The sequence below is a fragment of the Coturnix japonica genome, chromosome 3, assembly GCF_054131305.1.
Source record: "Coturnix japonica strain WE chromosome 3, WE-NBRP24, whole genome shotgun sequence".
NCBI classification, from domain to species: Eukaryota; Metazoa; Chordata; class Aves; order Galliformes; family Phasianidae; genus Coturnix; species Coturnix japonica.
The window spans coordinates 10,318,121-10,344,703 of record NC_140665.1 but is presented as its reverse complement, the minus strand read 5'-3'; the positions used below and the strand labels follow the sequence as shown (position 1 = coordinate 10,344,703).

Sequence of the window (26,583 nt, the reverse complement as noted above, 5' to 3'; positions counted from 1 at the left end):
CCACCAGCAAGACTGACCCTCCACACATAGTCTGATTCCTTTGGAGAGCTGCTAAAATCTTTTTCCAGTTTTGCTAGTTCAGTGTCTGAGAAGGAAATTTCTTTAACATTCATTTGAGGATCCAGATCCTCTCTGTTATCTGAATGTGCATTCAGTTTGTATCAAAAGACGCAGTAGCCCATTGGGGTTTCTAATTCACCTGGCCTTCCCTTCGCTCCTTCACTCCCGAGTTTTTTCTTGAGGTGCACTATGGATAACAGTGCCACTGGTGTCCTTACACATGAGCAGTTCCTTTAAAGGCCATTTGCAGCAAAGCTAAAATATGTTCCTAATTGTCCCTCAAGGTTCACAGTTTGATTCTGCACTTTTCACCAATTCTTGTGTTACTTTCACTGATTCCAGTGAACTGACCGGTGATGTTGTTTTCGCTGTTGGAAAAAGACTCGTGTTGGTCTGAAGCGTTTGTTTGAGCCCCTGACAGTAGTTGAGAGCTGACAAGGTGGGGAGCACTGAGTGAGCACTGACACGCTTCAGTCAGAGCCTGAGAGGAGCTGCCTTGGGGTAGATGGCACCCAAGTCAGCCTGGGTCCATGGGTAACTCAGGTAAGTTTTTCAACCTTAGGTTAGTAAAGGCACACGCTGTGCTACTCTGCTGCTCCAGTAGCACTGGAGGTGGCTGATCATCTTTACTGATGGAGGAAAGACTCAAGAAGACAAGGAGGCGGCAGTCAGCAGGAGAGTGAGCACATGGCAGCCGTACTGCAGGCAGCTCCGCTTTGACCAACGAGGGATTCCTCAGGTCCTCCCTGCACAGGGCTGAGGGCACAGCACTGCCATCCCGGGGTCCACATGGGTGCTGTGCAGCAGCACCCGGCTCAGAGGGGCTAACAACTCCTGTGTCCCCGTGCAGCACAGAGTCATTTCCACACCTGCACAACAGCCATTCTTAAAGAACATTGGGCAGCGAGCACCTTTAAATCCTGAGTTAACTTACCACGTAGAACAAAGCAAACAAAAGCAGCAATTATGGAATTACAGGGTCACATTTTAATTCCTGAATTTTACAGTTCAGCATTAATATCACCACGTGTATACAAATGGTGTAAAACAAGTACAGTGGTATTTTTAATACAAAATAAACTTCTGTTTTATGGAAAAACTATACTTCATATCTACACAGACAGCCCATCTTTTTTTCCAAACAATAGCTAAAATTAAAATTAACTACAAAATCTCCAAAACAGAGAAACTGCTTCAGTTCAAACTATTCCAGGAGAAATGGACCCATAACACATTACAAGAGTGATCTACGTGGTGGACTGCAGCTGGTTTCGTAGCTCATTCTTTAACATTTCTGACATCACGCGGTGGGAAGTTTCCCTTCTTCATGATCTCAGACCACATATGGGCAAACTAACATTAAAATATTTACAGTTCGCTTCCTGTTCTTGAAATAAAATCCTGGACCGTTTGCCTCTCTCAGCTCACCTGGCTTTGCTGCGGCTCATTTACCTACGTGGAATGTACTTTTATCTTCAAAAAGCAGCTTTCATCTCACACCCAGACTGAGGCGCTGCTGGCCGATTCTGCCTCAGAGACCGCTGTTCTGCTCCTAGGATTCCACCTTGGTCCAAAAAGACTTTGCTCTTAAACGCCACTAAACTCATCACTAAGAAAAACCCGTTAGTGTTTCTTAATATCACCTCAGCTATGCAATTTAAAGTTGCAAGCAGGGAAATCTGCTCTGAGAAGCTGCAGCTTGTTTAAATGAAGCAGAAAATGATTCCAATTCCGTGTCTTCCACAGCGTGAAGCCAACAGCTGTGACACAGCAGTCCCTGCAGATGTTTGGGAAGCAGTCAGTCCTTGGCTTAGTTATTATCAGTTATCTAATAGGGAGGGGAGGAGGGGGGAGGCGGGGCAGGGGAACAAATACAACCAACCAAGCAGAACCATCTATTCTGTATCCAAGTTCTGTGTTATCCTCATGGAAAACAGTAAATAAAACTGATCTGTAATTGTTTAAAAAATAAAAAGACAAACAAAAAAAAAAAGCCCAAGCAACTCAGCATGCACTAAAAATGCAGTGTCCCTCCCTCTGACGACGAGAATTTCATCTGTAATAAATGGTCCCCAAAATCTAGATTGTTCTTATGCAAATACGGTTTGTTTTCCCTTAATTGTTTAAAATTTGTTTCAGTTCTAAAGCGGCATTGCTAAAAGAACAGAACGTGACAGCACCATTGCAAAATTAACTATCACTGGGTTCAACACTTAAGCCTGATTTTTTTTTTTCCTAGTTCTGTTAAACACTGAGAAAACCCTGCAATAGTTTTTTGTAGAAATCGTTCCCTTCCCCCCCACGCCCTCCCAACACCTGAGACGTTCCTTGCTGAGAAGCCACCATCCAGGTTCTGTGAATACTAACCCACTTTTTTTCTTTTTTCTTTGTTTTTCTTTTTTTTCTTTTTTTGACAGCCTGAATGGCAGACTCCTTACTTACTAGAAAGACATTCAGGTCCCTGGAAGCCTTGTGTTTACAGAACTAACCCTTTCTAGCTCACAGACCGAGTTTCTTTTGCTACTCCTTGCGTTATCTCAATATACTCGTGGGAGAAAGCCTTCTCAATCAGATTCTTTTTAGCTCTTAAAACAGTTGCAGCATTTGAAACCCCGTAATAAAAAGTTTTTATTCCAAAGTTTTGGTTTCCTTTATGAACCCAGACGAGATCTTTTCCTTGGAGATGTCTCTTCCTCTTCGTCGTCGTCTTCATCATCAGGATAATCCACCAGGCCAACCAGACTTCCCTGCCAGTTCAGAGAAAAAGAAGAAATCTCACATTGAAAAAAACACCCAGGGAAGTGCCATTCTTAGCACCTGCCCCCCTAAAGCTCATCCAGGGCACATGAGGCTGCAGAACACCAGGCCTTCCTTAGGATGGCACTCCAATCTACTGCTGCTTTTCCATAAAGCTCAAGCAATTCTTCTCTCAGTTACAAATACCAAGCACTACTTGCAAGCTGGGGACTACATATCAACTTGGTGATGCCTTTTCCATTCAGAGACTCATCTGTCTTCAGAATGGTTTTCAGTCTCATGGGCAAAAGAAAATACTGAAGCATCCCTGCTCCTCTGTATCCGGCCTCAGAGTTATTTCAAATCATTGTAAGCTCAAATCATTGCTACAAAATTTAATGTGTACACACATGTTTTCCTGGTAAGGCTCAGGAGTGTGCAATAAGCATTTTAGCACACTCTCCTCCAACCTCTCCAGAGCTCTCAGGCTAACAATGCAGGTACAAGACATACCAGGCACATCAGCTAACTTCTGAATTTCATCTGCTTAAAAACACTGAAGTTCTTGACAATGCAGTCCAGTGATGTAATTCAGGGGGAAAAAAAATAAGCATATCACACACACAGTGCAGCAACTGGACTTAAAACAGCTGAGGACTGGGAGCAGCAGAGTTATGTAAAAGATGAGAGTCCCACTCGATACTTCAAACCTTTCCCAAACTAGCAGGCACTCAGCTAGGCAGGGCACAGATGCATGTATGCTGCAGTAAAGCACTACCTAGAGACCAATGTCAACCTGCTGAGCTACAACCTGAAGAGTTTGTTACACAGCTCTGCTGCCCTACATGAGGACAGCTGCTTTCACACAAATCTCCCACCTTTGTGGCTGTCACTGCTGTGGTCAGGGTGGCGTTCTTGGAAGAAGAGCCATTGGAGCTTGCTGGTGATGTCTGAGCTGCCACAGATTTGCTGTTTGCACTGTTTGCACCATTGGCTGCGCTGGCTGAGTGGGAAAAAGTGAACTTGAATCCCCCAGCTGAAGTCCTTTTGGGAAGATTCTCTTTATCTTCACTCTCTTTAGCTGAGGGACAAAATTTTCATGCTTAAGTATCAGCCGTACACTACGAAGCACAATCCACATCACTGCATAATGGGGCAGAAGCAGCCTCTTTCTAAAACTCTGCTTTAAATGAGCAGCTTGCTCACTGACCTCATGCAAAGCGTTCCAGCATTCCAAGTAAGAATGGTACAGCTTTGGCACAGACAGTGCTCACCCAGCACACACACACACACACACACACACACAGAGATACGTGGTTTTGAATGACAGCTGAACCAGGTGCACGTCTGGAGCAATTGTGCTTGTTTTAATCCTCACCTGGGGTGCAAAGACACACTGGCAGTTCATCCCTTACTGCGGAGCACCTTTCCTCCTGCTTATGACTCAAATCCCAGGTTTGTGCACACAACACTCTACATGTCCTGCACAGAGTAAATATGGCAGCAATGAGATGAGATGGAGGAAATACCTTTTTTAGTTTCCATAAACTTTTCGTAGCTGTCTGGAAAATCATCCTCTGGTTTAGACTTCTCAACTGGAGGTACAACAGCTTCACCTTCCTCCTCGTCATCTTCATTGAACCACATTTCTTCATCCTCCTCTAAGGCTCTGGCATCTCTGCGAAATCTATTGCTACGCAATATAGATGGAACACTGTAAGAGACACATGACATGTGGTTCAAGTTTTGCATGCTGTCTCAGGATCCAACAGGATGAGCAATGGCCTCTGATGTCTTAAGGTGAACCACTCAATTCTGCCACCAACAGGACCTTGGACCAACACCCCAAATAGCAAGAAGGCAAACTGAGGCCTAACTTGGAAGGAAATGGCTTCTGCTCTTTTAAGCTGAATGCTTTCCGTCTTACATTTAACAGACTGACAAAATGAACTGTACTACAGAGTAGGCCAATGATGAAAGCCAGGTGTAGGCTTACTCTTAATACAGATAAAAATACAAAGTTCACACTTCAACTACAACTTCTTGTTTTTTCTGACATTTATGAAAGAATTAAAAAAACAACCAGCAGTAAGACGATATTACATGACATTATTTTGGAATACTGCTTCTATTTATAGTTATTACCTGTTCAGTTTCTGGTTTTGCCGGTCTTTCTCTTGCTCATATTTTGTCTTCAATCCCTTGAATGTCTGAACATATTCGATAGATTCAAGTGCATTATAAAAGTTTTCAACTATATGTGCAATAAGCGACTTAATATCTTCCTGCATAAGAACAAAACAACATTTAAGTCTGCAGAAGTTCAGAAAGCTTTAGAATTGATTCGTTTTACAAGTAACTGATTAACTGTCCTGAGTGAGTTAAGAAGTACGTGGCCAGCAGGGTCCAGGGGCGGGCTGGAGGGTCCACCTCTACTCTGCCTTTGTGAAACTCCACCTGCAGCACTGCATCTAGACCCCCGGCACAGGAGTGATGTGGAGCTGCTGGAGAGGGTCCACAGGAGGGCCATGAAGATGCTCAGAGGATGGAGCATCTCTCCTGTGAAGAAAGGCTGAGCGAACTGGGGAGACCTTAGAAAAGCCTTCCTGTACCGAAAGGAGGCCTTACAGGAAAGCTGGAGAGGGACTTTTTGCAAGTGCATGTAGTGGTAGGACAAGAGGGAATGGCTTTAAACTAAAAGAGGGAAGATTTACCTTAGATGTTAGGAAGAAATTCTTTTCTAAAAGAGCAGTGAGGCCCTGGGGCACTGCAGCCCAGAGAGCTGGTGCCCCATCCCTGCAGGTGCCCAAGGCCAGGTAGGATGGGCCCTGGGCAGCCTGAGCTGGGGGAGGAGGCAGCCAGCCCATAGCAGGAGTAGCACTGGGAAGGGGGCAGGGGGCGGGTTGTGGGGACGACACTTTAAGGTCCCTTCCAACCCAAGCCATTCTGTGACCAAACATTATTGTAAAAGGTATAAAAATCAATTGTTGTTTTTCGTATTATTTCTCAGATTAATGGACCACACTCTGCATTTTACCAATCCTATTTGTTATATTTTGATTAAACTGTGTATTCACTATCCCAGGCCAGGCTTAACTGAGGGAAAAAAAAGTTTCATTAGGCCCTGCTCTCCCCGAGTTTTACTTCTCTTTATAGTTCTAAACAGCTATATCTGCACACACTGAACACAGCACCTTTTGTTCAGCTGTCCAACCATAAGCCTAATTGTGTTGTGTAAGCTGTGGTATGACTGTTACAAGGGAAAAAGGACATCTGAAAAAATAACACATTTTCCCTTTTTCCATTAAAGACAGAAACTACACTACCCTACGTCTCAGAAGTGCCTTCATTTTCACAGACCTTAAAGGCTCCTGAGAAGACTCCCACACCAGCATGCTTGCAGCACATAACTCAGGACTGTTGTAAGTCCTTGTTTCCTACCTCACAGTACAACAACCAGGTGCTCCTGCTTGTCCTGTCTGTCCTGTCCGTGCACTGCCAGTGGAAGAGCCACTGTTACAGAGCTGACACCATCTCAGGAAGCATAATCTTAAAGGACAATGATCTTTCTAATTTACAGTCAGATCAGTCTCATTTTCCTCACTTCCAAGTCTGGTCTCAAACAACTCAGACACTTAATTTTGTCTCCACGGTGCTATCTTCTGCACAGTCATGGGTATAAACAGTACATATACACGTATCTACATATACCTTCAGAGAATGATCAAGTAAAACAAGCATGAAGCAGCTTATGTTTCTCTCTGGCTTTTAACTTGTGACTTTAATTACTGATACACTATTTCCTGTGAAATATGTGCATTTTATTTTTCAACCTGGGGTGACCTGTGTGCATACATAAATGTAAATATAAATATAAATATAAATATGAATATAAATATAAATATAAATATAAATATAAATATATATACACACACAAGAGCTGGAGAAGCTGCTTAACTACATACCACTCTGATGAATTCAAACAGTTCAATCACAGCAGAGTTGAGCAGATTGTATCTAGTTCCATTATCCAACAAAGCATTTATGACTGGTTCAAAGAGATTTCCCTTGGTGATATAACGGTTATAAAATTCATCTTTTAGTCCAATTATCCTCCTCATAAAGCGAAGAGCACCTATATGAAGAAAGAAATGAAAGAATAACTACACATCCAGCCTCCAATCTGCCCCTCTTGGCAAGAACTGAAAGGACAAATTTGGAAGAAACACCTGCAGACAGCTAACTTGGTTTCCTCCTCCATTCTCTGACTTTTCTCTGTATCTGAATGCAATGAAGATCCATCATGGTCTTTTTGAAGTAGTGCAGTAACACACTTTAGCACGTGTGAAATTAAATTATTAGTTCATTCCCATGCCTCCTTGTGCACCTTCCAGAACCATGTTTCATCCAGTCCATTTGCACCCCAGACACAGCACCAGATTTAGGAAGTTTCTTAGAGAAGACACGACTTCCACTTAGCACAGATGATCACAACAGATCCCTACTACCACATTGCCAGCTACAATCATTCTCCTTTCACTACAAGCTGCATTTACCCCCAGTAACAGATATCAACAGATATCAGCCACTTTTTTTTTTTCTTTTTTTTTTTTTTTTTCCCAACTTACTAAACAGTGAGCCTGTAAAAACACAGATTTACCCCAATTTTGAATTTAGGCGTATCCTTTTCTTTACAACACATTCCATGCAGTACGAAAAACATCCTGAGGAAGGAAATTGTGGCAGCTCCATACTCACACAAGGCCAGAAAAGTGTGTTTTGAATTCATCAAGACCAGCACTCTTCTCAGCAAGTCTTTGTTCATAATGTAGTTCTTGATGTGATACGTATGATGCTCCACACAGAAAGTAAGCAGCTCCAGGATTAAGGCGAGCAGTTGTGCTGTTTGGTAATTATCTACAAGAAAAATATAGACACGAACAGACACTAAAGAGAAGGGTCTCACAGTCTCACACAGTCTCACAGTCTCGTGGGGGTTGGAAGGGACCTTAGAGATCATCGAGTCCAACCCCCGGAATTCGAGCCTCTGTGCTGCAGAGCGGCACTTCTACCACTTGTGCCACAGGGGGATTCGAACAGGGGGGTCTTTCAGAAGCATGAGAAACTAGGGAGGAGAAATGAAACAAAACACAGCTACTCAGAAGTAGATGAAAATGTTCTTCCAGCCTCTTGCAATCTCAAATGAAACCCAGCACCAACATCTCCTTTAGTAAGTGTTTAAGCAACAACACAAACTTTCTTCTTTAAATGAAGATATGCATGATACAGAACAAGGTTCAAAACACAAGGTCAATTAAAACTTACCAGGACAAATTGCATTACTCTTAGTGGACCCAACTACTGCATCTGATAAACAGAAAATAAAAGCAAATGTAAGAAAAAGTCTTCAAAGCACTGCAAGCTGTTCAAGCTTTTAATTTAACCAAACTCTAAGCTACAGGGAAGCAATCATAGAGCCAGAAAGCATGCCAGCTGACATCTCAGTCCATTTATGTTACAAAATTTCAAATGCAACTAGGTGAAAATACATAATGTAACACTGAGGGATATTATTCCAACACAGATGATTTTATTTTCACAAGGCTTTTTTGGGACTACAATCAATGATTAGCAACACACAATGATTTAGGTTGTGGATGCCCCGTCCTTGGAGGTGTTCAAGGCCAGGTTGGATGGGGCCCTGGGCAACCTGATCTAGGAATTTTGGAAGTCTGGTGGCCCTGCCAGACAGGGGGGTTGGAACTTAATTATCCTTGAGGTCCCTTCCAACCCAGGTTATTCTGTGATCTGTGATATTTTCTTAAAATAATATCTCCAAATATTTTATTTCTGTACTTATTTAACACATACTTGGCTTTATTCACTTAACCACGAGAAGAGGGGTATGACCAAATCAAACACTTCAATACATATTTGCAAAACCATCCTTTTCATCCCTTGAAAAAGTTTTTTTAAAAAAAAAAAAAAAAAGCCTGACTCAGAGGCTGTCATGACATTAAATGTCTTCGTAAAGCATTCAACTAGTGTGAGACCTAATTCTGTAATTAAGTGCCAATTCATTCACCATTACCAAGTTAGAGAAAAGGAAAAGGAGCTGCACGCATTTCTTCAATGCTGCCTAACCCAGGCTTCAGTCAACAGCCTGAGCTGACAGGAAGTTCCCATCAACATCACAGCATTTCTGCATCTGCTTTTCTAAAAGTCTCTCATGAACTACAGACACAGATTTATGGCAAACACCCTCTTTCCCTGCCTGGGTTAAATTGGCACATGACTTGTGGCACATGTAAGCAGCTGTCTGAGAGCACAGACCTGCACGTTACCATGAAGCACTGCAACACAGGCTATGAATGCTCTGTGCTCACACAGGTCCAATAGTTTCCAGAACATATATTCCCACCTTGCATCATGAGCTTATTGCTGGTATTTACCAAGCTCTAAATACAAGATTTTCCAAACCAAAAGTAATATTACCTTTTTCACATTTATCTTCTGATGTATTAGCCAGAAGCGGAGCAGTAAGAACGTGCATACAATGGTTGTAGAAGAAGTTGAGAAACTCACTTTTTTCTGTTTTCTAAAGCAAACAAAACTTCATTAAACACTGGCAACTGCATATATACTCTTAACTAAAAAGTGGTAGCAATGGAGATATGCTACAGAGAACTGTACCCAACCCTCTCTGTTTTGCCTGCATCCTTTTGTTGGACCTGCAACGTTATCCTCTCTCAAGATGTATTTCTTTATTTTGGGAAAGTGATCTGAGACACCAAACCAACTTAAATACTGACAGAAAAAAACACGGTGGATGCAAACACACACTGAAAAAGACAGACCGTATTCTAACTGCTTCACAGAGTTCAACCATTCTTAAAGGCATTAATTTTATCCATAATCACCTGCAACACATCACACTAAAACAAGCATCACCTTGTCTATTTCCGTATTTTCTATATAGTGCACACCCACCAACACACAATGTGCCTTAAGGACAACACACATTAAATATGCATTAAATTTAGGAGGAAGTTTTTCACCCAGAGGAACAGGTTGCCCAAGGAGGCTGTGGATGCCTCATCCCTGCAGGCATTCAAGGCCAGGCTGGATGTGGCTCTGGGGAGCCTGGTCTGCTGGTTGGCCACTCTGCACATAGCAGGGAGGTTGAATCAAGATGATCATTGTGGTCCTTTTCAACCGAGGACATTCTATGATTTGATGAGATCACAAATGTATTTGAACTTGACAAAGACATTTTAAGAAAATCAGGAATAGCTATGCTTTAAAACAGTTAGACTGCACATGGTCCACACAGCAGATGGCTATGTCATGTATAACAATCTGCCCTTGACAAAGTTTGCATTCAGAATGGCAACAGCCAAAGGAAGAAACAATCAAAGCCTTAAAGCAAATGTCTACAAATGTCCTGTTCTTACTTCAACCTCTGGAAACATGTACAGTTTGGCACTGCAGAATACTGTAAATACAGTAAACACTCTGGCATGGTGCTAGTAGCAGCTGCATTGTGCCATAGGTTTTAAAACAGCAGCTTGGTACAACACAGACCCTACTGGACTAGTTGAGCTACAAGAGATTATGATCAAACTAGTGTTATTTCACTGAAGCCTTCAACTGTTCGTGTTAAGAAACACTTGGGCAATGCCACATCCACAAGTTATCAAGGGTCAAAGGAAGCTACAGTTCATTGCTTAGCTTTTTAAAATTGACACTGTAATGAAGATTCTTTTTTTCAGTCCTCTGATGAGAGCAATATAAAAAACAGTTTTTAAAATTCTGCTGAGATGGTAAAGTGTCTTTAACCCCTTTGTATTTTCTTACATTAGCTGTGGCCAACATATTCTCTGGATCTATCAAAGTGCGCAAGAGGCCCATCAGCTGAACAGCACCACCGAGTTCAGGATCAGTGTCACAGATCATCTGCTCAATGACCACATTGATGAGAAGGATGTCCTGAGAAAACAAAAGCTAAAAATGAGGCACAGTTTCAGTAGCCCAATGACTTCCACTGCTTCCGCATCAGGGTATTCTTTTTTTTTTCCCCGTCAGTAACGAAGCAAAATGTGAAAATGGAAAGAGCTGCACTTAAACAGTGGAGTATCTGTCATGCAAAACCTATCTCAACTAAAAATCACTGCTAGGAAGAGTTATGAACTTATGGCTATGAATGTATGGGATACCACCGAGTTCAGAAATGTTTGTAATTGATATCTAATTTTCCTTGGTTTTCTGCCATCTACATTTCTGGACTAGCTGCATCCCAAGTGCCAGGGAGGCTTTTGGTCTGTGGGGTTTTCTGTTTGTTTGTTTTGTTTTAAAACCAGCACGTTTAATGCATTCAACAAACTTTACAACATTTTTACTTACATCATCACTCTGCTGGGCCTCTTGCATTACAAATTCTCGGACCATGGATGGACTAAATTCTACCAGATAAGAAAATATATCTGTAGCAGCAGATCTAACTTGCAGATCATCCATTCCCTAGTAAAAATGAGATCAATTTAGCAGGGAGTTACAAGCTTTGAGAACATGTTATTATAAAGACTTACACAGCAGCAGAACAGTGACAAGAGAAAGAACAGTGACTTTTTTCTCCATCATTTCCCCCCCCTTTAGAAGATCACAGGGCAATTTCTGTCGATTTGATACCTCTAATTTAGGCAAGAAATGTTTTGTGGCGTTATTCTCTACGGCACTGAAGATTCCACTACTCTATTATGCTGAGTTCTGTAGAAAAGAAGCAGCTACAGATTTGAGTACAAATTAATTTGCATCTTACTCAGACAACAAGAAAACATACAATTTCTAAGCTTAAAAAATTAACAGGATGGGAAACACTTGGAGCAGTCTACACATGGGAAAGAACCACAAGATTAGAATTTGTCTCATCACTTAACATTTATATTGCTTTCACATTTACATAACAGTCAATGTCCTCTGATAACATCATAGGCTGTTTCTCGAATATTAAAAAAAACAAACAGTATACATGGTTTCCAACAACAGCAGTGACACGTAAGTTGTAACATCAAGCAGCAACAGATGCTTCAACCAAAGGAGTGAAAAAGCATGTTTTCACATTGCTGATTAAGATGGATTAATCTGCTTTATACCACTGAAAAGGCAGGATTAGGACAGGATAGGACCAGATAAGAGGTCAAGATTATCTAAAAATACTTCTTTGGTACTATTCCAACAACAAATACAACATCAAGCTGCAACATGAAAGAATACTTTCTGAATTTTACACTTGCTGTCAAGAGGATCATCACACAGAGTCAAAACAGTCACTGCAATGAAGTCGGACCACTTGGACATCCTCGGGATTCTGAACGTTTCTTTCAGAAAAAAGCCATCCAATGAAACTTCAAGAAAGGTATCGGGCAGATCTGCTTAAATGGTCACAGTTCCCCCCCCCCTTATTAGAAACGGTTCTGAATTTTCACTTACCATCACAATTTCTAGAGCTGGAAGGATTCCCAACTTTGCCAACGTTTTGAAAAATGCATCTCTGTTCTGAGGTTGCAATGTCTGAGAAAATGCACAGAACTCCTTGAAAAAGTTAACCTGTAACACAGGGGAAAAAGAATGAGCACTTGATTCATGAAACTCTGAGAGTATGAAGTGATTATGATTTGTATCAGTTTGTGTACTGGCTGGTGTATGGCTGCCTGGTAAAGGGACTGCTCTGATCCTCTCTTCCAACATTCAACATTAGTTAGGCAACAATAAGGATAAAAAGAAAGCAAAAGCAATTAACAACAAAATCTGTTAAGAGGATGAAATTACCTCAAAGTAGTACAGTCATCTTGTAGCTATTTTATCACATTCAGCATAGGAAGGATTTATACTTGTGTGGTTTGCCTTCTGTTAAAAGAACAAACATGTTCTCCCTTGCTGAAAACGTTTATTCTAGATTTTAGTATGGCAATTTAAGCTAATAAAGAGTCAGAGAGAAACAGGTTGTCCAAGGAGGTTGTGGATGCCCCATTCCTGGAAGTACTCAAGGCCAGGCTGGATGTGGCTCTGGGCAGCCTGGGCTGGTGGTTGGCATCCCTGCATCTAGCAGGCGTGTTGAAACTAGATGATCACTGTCATCTTTTTCAACCCAGGCCACTCTGATTCTATGTTGGTAGTACGCATACTAAGAGACTATTGCTAACCCTCAGCCGCAGGGCTGAAACATCTTACCAAATGAGCAAAATACAATGAAAAAAGCAGTAGCTGTACAGTAAGCCTAAGGGAGAGAGCATGTTGAAGAGCACTTTGGATGATTCACAGGATATGTCAAGATGGAAGGGACCCACAAGGACCCCTAGTCCCATTCCTGGATCCAGACAGCACCACATGCAGCTTCTCACCAACCAGTGAAGGAGGTGCACCTTCAGGCTTAGTACTTTAACTTAGCACTGACACTTTCTCAATAGAAGCACAGATACTGAGAACAAATAAATCAGATTTTTACCTCAAAAGTAATATTCTTCTGGTGAGTACAAAACCAAAGACAATGCTACATTAGAAATGGCTCTCTCTGGAGTTACAGAAATACCTGACTGGGGCAGAACTAGCAGAACAGCTCCAATGCTCCTGGCTTTGTGCCTGAAAATTGAAGTACTCCAAGAAGCCCCAAGCGCACAGACTTACCAATTCACATCGTTTGTCATCATCTGTAGCTTCATCTGTTAGTTGTGCAAAAACTTCGGACAAAAATTTTTCATCTTCCTATGTAACATAAAAGGAAAGCAACACAGCTTACACATAGAACTGACCCTTACAGGCTGACACTATACAATCCAACTTAACTATTTGCTTACTTCTTAGAAAGGAAAAAATACACACTAGTGGATTTGGCAATAAATATATACATTTTATCACTAGAAAAGGAAATGCAAAAGTGTAAATTTACAAGTATTACTTCCAGTGCACTCTTTCAGCTCTCACGCTGCATGGCAGTACCACACATGAAGCTGAGGATGGATGACTGTAGGCAGCTGCCTCCCAACAACAGGTCTCAGCAGACCTCGCATCTCCCTGCTCTCCTCCACATGCCGCTTGCTGTGCTTCACAACACCATAGGCTTGCTGTGCAGCATCCTGCAGCCAACAGGCAGCACAGTGCCAGAAGCAGTCACTTTATGCTCCAGGCTCCCTCCCTGCGCTGCACGGGTAACCCACCAGGGAGGATATCCACACAGCCCTGAAGCAGAAGCTGCAGGGGCAGCTGGTCATGTTACATTCAGTCTGTAAGCACTGCATTATTAACATCAGATCCCACAGCAACTACTATTTCAAACACTTTCTCAGTCCACCAGTGCTGTGGTGACCACACCACGGCCATGATCCCATCAACCTCCTTCTCAGCAAGTCAAGCTCCCTTACTTGTACCAACTTTAGTTTTCACCCATCTGAAAACTTTCCTGATTATTTGCTTTTCACATCAAGATCATCAACCATCAAGGGATACCTCTCAAGTGCACATGGGACAACACCTCATTTCTTGTCAGATGTTCTGGTCACAACACTGCCTAATGGCAGAGGAACAAAACACCAGGATGAGCCCCCACCTCCGCTGCTCTCTGTATGAGGATCTTCCCCACAGTCCTTCACATGGAAGAGTGCTGATGTTTCTTTAACCAAACTGTCTGTTGCTCTCCAAACACAATATAAATCTTAAAGACAGCAGTAACATTATGCTTCACTACAAGTGATACCTGAATCAGCATCAGATGGAAGATTACCTGCACAGACTTACTAGTTTAAGTGTTGCTAGCTTTAACAGCTAAATTAAGCCTGTTAAAAAAAAAGAAATCGTATCACAAAAAGAAGATTGTGTAAAGCTGCTGCAGCTGCAGTCCTCATGTCCTAGAGAACAGCACAGCTCCAGGCTTGCTTTCTATGCCTCCTGTGTGCCTGCCTTGCCCCTGCAGCAGCACTGCATTATGGAGCCCTGCTGCTGCACAACCTGTTACTTCTATAGGTCACATTCCCCAGGGAAACACTGGTGTGCCTAAGGCAGTAAGAGTTCTGATTTCTACACCAAACCCAGAGCAGCTTTAGGATTCTTGTACCACACAAAGAAGCTGATTTACACCAGAAAAGTGGGAAAAGCCCTGAACCTCCTGTTAGTAGCACTCCACAACTTCCCTAAGCCATAACAGCCAGAAACTTCTCTGTGTTTTCTTTATAACCCTCAAGGCAGGTTAACTGATGTAGTTGTCAATACCACTTGTAGATCAATGTGCATGCCTCAGTTAGAGCCCTAACATTAGAGAAACCTGTGTGCCATCCACTTGTCTCAACCACAGCCAAGATGTCAGTGATAGAACAGCACAGAACTGCCACAATCCCAGAGCTTCCTTTGAAGAGTACCAGAGAGAAGAGCCAGGAAGTGAGAGTTTTCTGCTAGGGTACAATTAAATGTTCAGTACAGTAAAACATAAATGGAATGTGAAAGCCTAAACACCCCTATGTGCATGCAGAGCACTTCACACCTAAGGCTCTTTCCACAGTCCAGTTTGTCTGTGACAATCAGCTGCTTTTAAGTCTGTTTCTGACCCTGAAGTCTTCAAGATACTTTTCAGGGCCTTGGAATTGTAATATTTTGGTTATGCATTATTACTGCAGGATATCAGCAGGAAGAGAAAACCAGTGAATTAACTACTTCTTATTACAACATGAGCATCAGAAATCAGTACAAGAAATTATTTAAAACATATTGAAAACCTGTAAATCTGAAGTCTAACATTTTTTAAAATAAAAAAATAAAATTAAGGCATCAGAAATCAGGGAAAAGCGTTCAAAATACTATGCAAATGAAAGCGTGCACAATTATTTCACATGCTGTTAAAGAGCCACAATCAGTTTCCAAACTGCAACTGGATACATCCACACAAGAATCTATACATTAAAAATCACTTACCTTCAACATACTGACAATCTCAACTTTGTTGAAGAAAATAAAGGAAGTAAGGGTAGAAAGAAAATTCTCTTCAAAAACTGATGGTGTTGGCAAGATGATGTCCTGAATGTACTGTACCCTGTAAGTCTGATGGATTTTTTGCCTGAGTTCAGAGTCTGTTATAGGAATAACCTCCTTAAATTTTGCTGTTTTGGTCAAGAACTCCCTGTGCCGTTTTGGCTGAGCCAAAGAAGGGTCATACTCAAGGCATCCAACAACATCCATAATACACTCATCAGAAAACATCACCTCGAACAGAGTTGCTTTATTGAGGAACAAAATTCCTCTAATAATTTCATACAAATGATGCAAGCCTTCTGTGTTCTCTAAATTCTCGCAGACTTGGAAAAGCTGCAGTAGTTTTTTAATATAGCCTTCATTTTCCAAGGCCAGCGCTAGCTTTTCTCTACGGATGGGTGAGGAGAGAACAGAGGTAACTAGGTCAGCAATCTCTTCAAGTTTGTTGAGTTCGCAAGAAGGAAGGTCAATCAAAGGACTAGTTTCAGGCATTTCTTCTATGTGCTCCTCTTCAGACTCGATAAGGTCCTGCGTGACTTCCACTGAAGGATCCTTACCCTGAACCTAAAAAGAGTGCACACAGTTAACCATCACATCCCAACACATACATAGGAGTAATCAAGTAGAAAAAATGTACATAAATCCTCTCATATATTCAGTTGCATGGAAAATTTCTAGCCATGAAGAGAAATATTTAAGTTTGCTGCCTATGAATTCTACAGAAGTCACTACCACTATCTCCAGTAGATATTGCCAAAATTCAAACAAATGAACCCACCAAAACCTAACCACATCTTTGCAATAAAAAGTATGAAGCACCCTGTAGATAAAAACAAAATGGAGAGAATAAAAAAGGGCATAATAAAGCCTTCTTTCAGTATCTCAAACCGAAGGGATAACTAGGGTATAAAGTCATGTTAAGAGACCACAGCTACACTAACATGATGTGAACCATAACAAAAAGACCAAAAACAAAGGCATAAGGGTATAATGGATGCCCAAACTGAACAGGCAAAGAGGGATGCAACTGACTCCCACTCTGTACTCTCATTCTGTTGGGTATGCTCATTTCCTCTCCTGAGCCTACTAACACACCCTATACTTTTGATTTCCTTTACTGATCCTAAGATTCATAAACTCCTATCAGATCTCTCCCACAAAAGATCACCTCCCAAAGAGGAGTCTCAAAGTCCGAAGAGTTTTGAAATCCAGTGAAAGAACTAAGGCTAATGGCTGGCACCATCTGACCACACAAAGACCTTCTTCTCAGACTAAATCACTTTATCAGATCAGTCCCACGCAGGCCTAACTGAAAACCTGCACTACATATTAGACATATCTGCAGCTACTGGCATCAGTTCCTTTCAGTATTTTACAACTGACAGAGAAGATTCAAACTCAGCATGTTTTGGAGTATAAACAAGCATCTTAATCAGCTATTTTGTTCAAAGGAAATTGCTCAGAAATCTGAGTTCTAAGTTTCATTAGTGACAGCTTCACGTTTCCAGAATCTGAGACAGTTAGGATCAATTCTGACACAAAAGCCTGGGTTTCTTCTGTGAAGTACACATAGGTGTAACTCCACTGAACTGTTAGCAGAAGAATTGAAAGCATTGAGATCCGAACTCTGTTACCTAATAACAGAATGTAGACTGAAATATCTCTAAAGACATGGTGAGTAAGACTTAGGTCTTGACGGAAAAAATGACTGACATTTTGAGCAATGCCAGCAGTGCCTCTCTCTGAGGGAGAACTAGCCCCACATGTTATTACAACTGATTACACCTAGCTCTCTACAGGAGAGTTAAAATCTGGCACTTTAGGTTTTCTAGTTTCTAACCTAAAAACAAGTCAAAAACTGTGTTTCTCTTATTGATTTTAAGAGCAGGAAGGTAAAAAAAACATATTTTGTTCTAAATAGTGGCAACTTCAGATTTATACAGAAAAGCCACAGCAAGTAATGACAAAGACATGCTTATTTTACAAATAGGTTTGAAAAGCACAACACAAATACATGAAAACACAGAGGACACTAAAACATCTGCAAGAAACAATAGAAAAATTTAAGTGTACCTGGCAGATTTTTTCCCAGATTTCATCACAGCCAGCTTTTTCTTGAAAACTCAGTGCTAAGTCATAGTTCTCTGCTTCTGACCAAACAATCAAGGTGTCCTGTTTAAGACAAAAATATATATATCTATAACCAAATATATTCATTTCTCAGGCAGTTTAGATCTTCACCAGGGATTTAACTATATTCTGTTGAATCACATCTAAGGAATAAGTAATAATTAATGTTACCTTTGTCAAAAGAATATCACCCTTCTTTTTTGCTTTCTGAAGGTCATCCTGTATATACATCTTTCCATATTGAAAACATTAATAATGGCATTTCTCTGCAATATACCTCCCAAGCCAGCAGTTCTGACTGTGCATATGAATGCACACAAAAAGTTCAGTAAATTTGTGATGTAAATATGAAAAACCTTAAATTCTTCTGAAGCTGTAGAAAAAAGTAAATGATTATCATTTCCTTCTCAGAAGGAGTTTAATACAGCTGTAACAATATGAGAAATAAAGACTCGAGTATTACAAACCTGAACACATACAACATCTTTTCTAAACTAAAAGAACATAAGTAGAGTGGCTGAGAATTTCAGTGCATTAGGACTAAAACATGTGAGTTACCAGGTCTGTAGTAGAGCTGCCAGGCCAAGAACAAAGCCTGTGCTTGGACACCCAAATATGCAGTTCCACCTCCTACAATAAACCCATCTGCACATCAAAGTGCTTCAAACCATCTGCTCTCTGCTGACTTTGTGAAGCAGTTCAATGTTGTTACGTCTGTTGACTTCCTGAACTGTTACCACAACTTGTTTTAAACCCCAGTAAACCCTTGCTATGTGTCAATAAGGCAATTCCCTTCCTACTTTTGCAGAAGACAATATTAAGCACACAACTTGCTGAGGCCTGTAAGTCTTGATCCTTCCCTTTGTATATCACTTTTGTCACAAAATACTTTAGTGATGTGTTTGAGCTTAGCAATCAAACCCAATCAAACCCAAGCAAACGACTGGGTGGCTTACAGACACCCAATGTATTAGAGGAAAGCAATGGGCAACAAGGAAAAGAGGTCCCCGTGCTCTCTCCCTCACATCGTTACCTAGAAGGGCTTTCAATTGTCTTCCCAGGTGATCCCACTGCTTCTGCACCTCCTGCCAGAGTCAGCGTTCTTTAATCCTCCTTGACCCAAGCTGGGTTAGCTCAGATGCTGCAAGCAGAGCCGGCAGCAGCTAGGGGACTAGGGGACAGCACAGGGAGCAGGGAGCTGACTTGCAGCTGCATGGCTCACACAGGGACTCTCCTCCCACACAGCATGCCAAATAACTGCTGCTGCAGCATCGCATACCAGCAGTTCTCCACAGAGGTTCTGCAGTGTTCTTGTAATAGGCAAACACAGCGCTATGCTTTCATATTTGCTTCTCATGCATACTGTTTCTTTTCTTATGGCAACCTTGTTGATGAAGACCTACTACTAAATGGGCTTCTGTATTCCACAGGAAGACCACAAGCCACACTAAACAACAGCAATTGTACAAGCTCAATTATTTTCCCCCCACTTGTCCGTTTTTCCTTAAAGAAACAGGTCTTCCCTAGCAAAGCACTGAGGTTGCCACACTGCTCACAAGAGCTGTTTTTTACTACACTGCCTCATAGGCACTTGCACTTTTTTCCTACATTTTCCCTGCTTTGGGGTTGACCCATGTGTGCAAACAGCACAGCTTCCTTTGGCTGGCACCACTCTGTTCACAGCTGTTGAGTCTCATCTCTGGCTCATGGACAGCTCAATCCAAGTTTACAGTGAGAGTGACATTTAAGAGAGAGCAGGGAACTGGCTTTCAAGGAATAGTAACAGCTGGAAAGCGCAGAAACTGGAAATCCAGTCAGCCGGCTCCCAGACCTGATTCCAACTGAGCTGCCACAGAATACAAAGACAGCAGAAAGAGGTCCCCAAGTGGTCACTCGATGTTGCCAAAGGAGCTTGTTATTTGCAGGAAATGAAAACAGAATACATAGGTTTTAATACCAAATACGTTAGCAATGATTTTGATCAATATATTTGATATAGTCTATCTGAAAAGAGCTCGGAATCACTTTCATTCAAGTAGACGTGCTGAGTGATGCCTGTTAATGCCTGAAGAGACTTTACAACATAAAATCAGTCAATAGTCTGAAACAGAATGATTCAAATGATGCTGCAAGTTAGTAGCATCGACTTATCTTTCCTATAACATCCTCCTTAAAAACCACTTGCCTTTTACAGACTAAATTAAAGCACAATTTCATGGGAATTGCAGAAATCAAAACAGGGAAAAGTATACCTGAAAGTGTTCTGTGAAACCACTGATGCCCTAAAGGTCACAAATCAAAGCTGCTGCATGTAAGCTGAACCCCTGAGGGGAACACAGGGACACAGGGGTGAAGAAGTCCTGCTCGCAGCCAGGATCACACAAGGACCAGAAGCACAGCAGTCACTTCATGCATCCACAAAGACTATGCTTAAACATTCGGTGAGAATTCTGAGTTACTGAATGTTGCCTAGTACACTCTGCAATGCTAGCACAAATTATGCAAGTTTCTCCAAAAGTATTTCCAAAGGACTTTGAAACAAACTGTCTTAAATGTTTCCAACAAATACGCACAGATAAGAACCTCAAGGAGTAACCAGGAGCCTTCCTGATCTCTTTAAACACTCCCACTCACAGCTTATAGGCAAGATGCTGCCTGTTGTTCTCAACAGTTCCATCAGAAAACAACTGTCCCACACCAATACTGAATTTACCCATCATCCCTATGCTTCCCGCATGACCTAAGAGCACTCAGCATCACAGACTGACACATCCCAGGCCCAGCTCCTTCACACCAATACCGCTCTAGAACGGTCAGATCAGCAACAGCAATCTTCCTGAATTCAGTCAAATGATACAACGTGAGACAACAGAAAGCAAGAAAAAGAGTAATTCAAATCAACGACCTGAGCTCTAAGAGAGCAGCTCACTCCCTCCTCACTGTCACTGCAGGATCACACAATGCCTGCTGCTCCCTCTCAGCATCTCCGTGCCAGCCTTTCACTCTCCTCCGATGCAAGCAGAGAGGGGAGAAGTAGCAGGTACCTCAGCCAGCAGAAAGAGACATTTGGTGGGATCAGCTCCTACAGCTGATCTGCCAAGCAGATGCACGGATGCTCACACTAAACTCTTGGGCTGCCTTCAGTATTTTGTGGTTTAAATCAGCAGCAGCTCAGCACCATGTGGCCATCCAGTGGACTGGGGGAGAAAATTGGGGGGGAGAAGAAGAAAAAACACAAAACCAACAAAATACACCAAAGCAGAACTCACAGGTTGTGATAAAAGCCATTTAGTAAGACAGTAAAGGAAGAAATAGAAGTAATGATAATTATATTTACAGAAGAACTGACAAACAACACAATTTGCTCATCACCCATAGTCTGATGCCCAACCATGGCCACTGGCTGCAAAGCCCCCCCCCAGCTAACTCCCCCATCTTTATAGCTTTCCAAGTAATGCAATATGGTATGGACTATCTGTCAGCAGTGCCGGTTGTGTCCCTCTTGGCCCCTTGCTGGTGGGACAGTACAAGAAGCTGAAATGTCCTCAGCTGGCTTTACACAGCACCACTTACCAACAACTCAAACACTGGCATGTTATCGACGCTACCTCCTAAAGACACAATGCAGCATCAAAGCAGATGCCATGAAGAAAATCAAACCCGTCCTAATTGAAACAAGCACAGCGTTGCGCCACTGGAAGCATGTTAAATCCCAGCCTCAAGCAACTCTGCTGCCTTTGCCTGAAGCAAATCGCTCTTTTGTCACTTGAATGACAGCAACGGTGCTTCAAGAACATTCCTCATCCCAGATCTGAAAACAGGTAATGCTCCATTTGGGGTGCTCTACTATCAGAAGGTGCTGTGCACAGCGAGCAGTTCTGTAGCAGCTTCAAGACTTAAAGCTACAAAACTGCAAAGCCTTCAGATTTCATTGTAGCACTCATCCACTCTGCTGCCAGCCCTGCCAGGGAACATTAACCTCAAGCAGAGGGTGGAACAACAGATGGGTGCGGCAACAACTTCTGGAACTGCTCCTGCCAGAGCCTCCAAAGCATCCACATCTGACCCTGCCCTTTGGCAACCACCCTGTGCTCAGCAGAGGCGCAATGCTCCCAGAGCCTAAGCCCTAAATGCAGGGCGTCCTAATATTCTGAGGGTGCCTCTTGCTGTTTACAGACACGAGGAGAGGTCATGACTATTGCATGCTGAGGCTGTGACAGAATTCTGCACAAAGCCATGCACCACAAGCAGGATTCAAGAAGGCAGCTTTGTTTACAATTAACCAATAGTTCTATACTACTTAGCACAAATTGGGAATCACACACTGATGTGCAGTGATTAAATATCAGGGTTGTTTTTTTTTTTTTCCCACCCACAGAACGATGTTATGCAAATCACAACTGAAGCAACAGCTACTCTGTACGTGGATTCAAGTCATTCACCATGCGTAGTCAGCACAGGCTTCCTTTCTGTCAAGCTGCACCATCCTGCAGCTTCCCCCAGACGTGAGGTAAAAGGCACCTTAGAGAAATCTGCAACTGAACTCTAACACCACCTGAAGTACATGGCCTGAACAGACAGGCACAGCTTCCAAGTCCTCAGGCTGCCTACACAGCAAACCTCAGCCAGGGGTGCTAAAGAAAGATGATCCATGTTCGTATCTGGTCAGCCAAAATATCTTGCCTGATTCTTCCTACCATTTTAATAACACCTGCTGAGAAACGGATCTGTGAGAACTGCAATCTGAGCTGAGACTGAAGCACAGGACAAGCAAAGGTTTGGCTCTTTGCAATAGGCACATAAAAACTGAAAACAAAGCACCAATCAAAAAAAAAAAAAAGGACTTCCCCAAAAGAGTGAGAACTGAAGCAAACACTCAGCCACAAGGGCATAGAAGCATCAGAACTGACAGTAAAAGCCAACCCAAACAAACTTCAGCCTAAGAAAAGGTTTTTAGAACTACAGCCTAGGAAGACTTTTCTACAACAACCCAACCACCTAATTAAGTCACTTGAGACTTCTCTCAGTTAGTTTTCAAACAAGTAGCTGTCTGAGGACTTCAGAGGGCAGGCAGCAAAAGGAAACACCTCAAGCTTTGCAGCAAGGCAGCTTGCACTGGTGTTTTTGTTAGGCGTTAGCTTCCTGCACCAAACAGGAAGCAGCTCAAGGCCTTTGACTCACAGAACCCTGCAGAACTCCCATGAAGATCTCCTGCCACCCACCCAAGAGAAGCCAGCAAGTATCACCTGACACCAACAGAGAAAAATGGAAACCACAGACAAAAGCTTTCTGAAAAGTCTGCCTAAGTCCATCTGCAGCCAATCTGTGCTCCAGAGCTGCATGAAGGCCCCTCTCCTCAAATCCTCATAACGTAACTCGTCATCTTTCTTTTGAAAAAATCCAAAGCAAAACACTTCAGCAGGCTCTTAAATGATTTAGGAAGAAAATAAAATTGTTTTCTAGAGCTGAAATGCTTCTGGAGAACATAATTATGAAGAGCGGTATAAAAGAAACAGAATCCTCTGCAGAACAAAGAAATAGGCAGGAAAGAAAAAGCCAACACAGTACAAAACCACAAGAACAATGTAGGCAGAGACATCAAAATGGAACACAGAAAAAGGAAAAACGTGATTCTATGAAAATGCAATAAAAGCAACAGATTTGGTAGACTGAATGTTTTAGTGTATTGAACAAAGATGACAGAATTTCATAGCTCCCAACTGTTCTGCTGCTGTTTTGCAGAAGCCTTATCCCCAAGGAAAGGCAACTCTGCACCTAAGTCCCCCAAGTGCAGGCACCTCACTGAGGAGAGCAGGGGATTTTAAGGCTTAAAACAAGAACTCAATGGCAACAATAATGCCCACAAACTCCTTCGTATGACTTTCAAAGAAAGAATGTGGAAATAAACGCAGCAGAAATCACAAGGTGGCTGAAATGTTGTCTTCCTCACGTGTCAGTTATTTCACATCTACAACTCATCTCCCACTATGGGCTGTATAAGTTTGTAACCAATTTTCCTGTAACAAGGGCAATATTTACCCAAATATTATGCACGGATCCTCTTTCAAAGCCTTCATTCCCAAAGGCTTTTTTTTTAGGAGAACATCATCTACATTTCCAGAATACAAAGCCAGACAGCACCTACAGGCTTCTAACTTAAGTTCTTCACCTCTATGAAAAAGCACCACCAACTGCACATCACACCTCTCTTTCTTCCTGCAGGACAGTCAGTCTGAGCACAAAACAACTGAGCATCAGTAGCCAGAGAAGATGAAGCCTGGGAACAGTACTTACCTGCTGCTTTTGATATGCAGTGTTTGGATTTATCTTCGACTCCAGCAGTAGTGAACCTGAAAAAGTTATGAAGACACTTATTGAGTTTAACAAAGCAAATATTTCCATGGATCAGACACCAACACTTTCTGAGCCTAAACCACACAGTATCACAGAATTGTAGGGGTTGGAAGGGACCTCTAGAGATCATTGAGTCCAACCCCCCTGACAAAGCAGGCTCCCTACACCACATCGCACAGGTAGGCGTCCAGGCGCGTATTGAATATCTCCAGAGAAGGAGACTCCACCACCTCCCTGGGCAGCCTGTTCCAGTGCTCTGTCACCCTCACTGTAAAGAAGTTCTTCTGCACATTCGTGTGGAACTTCCTATGCTGTCCATTACTCCTAGTCCTATCCCCACGCTCTACTGAAAAGAGTCCAGCCTCACCACTATGGCTCCCACACCTCAGGTATTTATAAACCTTCCAGGAAGTCCTACAGAACAATATTCTTTAAACACAATTCTCAACAAGTAAGCCAGATAAAACAAGATTTAACACCTACGGTATGACTCAAAATCAAAATTCTCTGTACCACGTTTTCCCCAGGAACCCAGTGAGACAATTAACTGCTTTAAGGGCCCTGTAATAACTGTACACAGATTTGCAGCAGGTAACACACCGTACAGAATGAAAACATGTTTGTCCACACAGGCCACGTGGGGCCATCTGCATTTATTTCCTTCAACTGCCCTTCACAAGTGAATCATCCAGATAAACCCAATGCTCGACACTGTGTATGTGAGTAGTGTATGTATCCTGGCAACAGCTCCAGTGCAATCCGTATGGCTCTGAGGTGCTTTATTCAGCACGCTGGCACCCGTTGGCTGCCTGGCACAGAGCTGTACGGTGACTCCAGAACGCAGTGCAACAACATGCAACACAACCTGAGCGCTTTGGGACAGCATCAGTGAACTCCTGCGGTGGAAAAAAAAAAAAAAAAAGCCTTTCTAGAGCACCGAGCAGGGAAAGAAAACGGCACTCCGGGATGGAAAAGAAGCCTATGGAGCCGAACAAGATGTCGTCACATGCAGCAGCTCCATCTCCCCTCGGCCAGGGGCAGGGCAGGAAGGAGCAGGAGGCGGGCACGAGCAACGCAGGGCACACAGGGAGAGGCCTCGAGGCCTCCGGACCGACGAAAGGGAAAGGGAAGCGGCAGCGCCCGGCGGGGGAGGCCCGGAGGAGGCCTAGGCCTCCGCGGCAGCCCCGGCCACGCTCTCACCGTCCGACTCGGCGCGCACCAGCAGCGACATCCCCTTGAGGCGCTCCACGTAGGTGGAGGAGACGTGCCCGGTGCCCCTGTCGTCCCATTGCCGATCCTCGTTGAGGGTGTAGACCTTCACCCGCCGGCGGGTGTCCGACATGGTGCAGCCCCGGCCTCGGGCCTGCGCGCCGGCCCCGGGCCCGCTCCGCCTCCGGGGGCGATGGAGCGAGAGCGGGGTCGGAAGCGGAGCCGCAGCCGCTCAGGGGCAACGCGGGGCCTTTAACGTGCCGCTTTTCATGGCTCCCCGCCGGCGAGAGGGCGACGCCGCACCCCGGCTCGGGCCTCCCTGGCGCCGCTCCGCCGCCTCAGCAGCTACCGCAGCGCCGCCGCCATCTTGTAACCCGACTCTCGCCGCCTTTCTCTTCCTCCCAGCCCGGCCACGGGCTCCCCTCGCAGGGGCTACGGCGGCCGGCAGCTCCCTCAGCGCCGCAGCCGGGACGGCGGCAGCGGGCGGGGCGGGGCGGGGCGGGGCTGTGGCTGTGGCCGTGCCCGCCCGGCTCCTCGCGCTGCCGGTTCTCAGCCCGTCCAACGAGGCTTTATGCCTTTGTAGCACGGATAACACACATCGTGTTGCGGGTTAATCCGGCAGCAGCTTAGCACCACGTGGCTGTTCGCTCACTTCACGTTCCTAAAGCCCAGCCCGAGAGCTGGTACCTGCACGAAGTCCATCGCCGGCTTCTGAAAGCAAAGACTGACGTTTCTCTAACGAAATAGCACCGGGATTGGTCCGCAGTATCTCCTTTGTCCACTCGTCCTCTGCCACAGCAGAGCAGCACCAAAAGCCAACGCTACGATGTGCGTTTTATTGCACTCCCACTGAAAACAAAATCATTACCGTTATTTGCAATGGACAAGAGATGCACTCTGAGAACAATCTGATGTGCTTATCCCGAACATTCTTTCTGTGCACATCTTATAAGTATGGGTAAGCAGGCTGGTAACTATATAGAAAAGTCTGTGTTATCTCAGTAGTTTCAAACTGAAGAAACTTAGTATTTCAAACATGAAGAAATAGATACCTGCTCTCTGATCACAGCTGATAACCTG

At 43.3% G+C, this 26,583-nt stretch overlaps 1 protein-coding gene across 4 annotated transcripts; it reads right to left on the bottom strand.

Moving 5' to 3' along the window:
- Window positions 1-1,024: 1,024 nt before the first annotated feature.
- Window positions 1,025-25,889, bottom strand: PPP4R3B (protein phosphatase 4 regulatory subunit 3B). Of its 4 annotated transcripts, none has more exons than XM_015856788.3 (16): window positions 25,495-25,889; window positions 24,235-24,290; window positions 17,884-17,982; window positions 15,754-16,374; window positions 13,480-13,557; window positions 12,286-12,402; window positions 11,200-11,316; window positions 10,654-10,800; window positions 9,292-9,394; window positions 8,122-8,163; window positions 7,555-7,713; window positions 6,762-6,931; window positions 4,942-5,081; window positions 4,326-4,510; window positions 3,675-3,877; window positions 1,025-2,807 (listed from the first exon to the last, which is right to left on the bottom strand). In XM_015856788.3, exons 1-16 carry the CDS (start codon window positions 25,634-25,636, stop codon window positions 2,712-2,714), a joined length of 2,475 nt encoding a protein of 824 aa, XP_015712274.2. In that variant the 5' UTR covers window positions 25,637-25,889; the 3' UTR covers window positions 1,025-2,711. The 4 variants fall into 4 exon arrangements, with proteins under 4 accessions (XP_015712274.2, XP_015712277.2, XP_015712276.2 ...); XM_015856791.3 differs by having other exon boundaries at window positions 4,326-4,489; XM_015856790.3 differs by having other exon boundaries at window positions 10,654-10,785.
- Window positions 25,890-26,583: the final 694 nt, after the last annotated feature.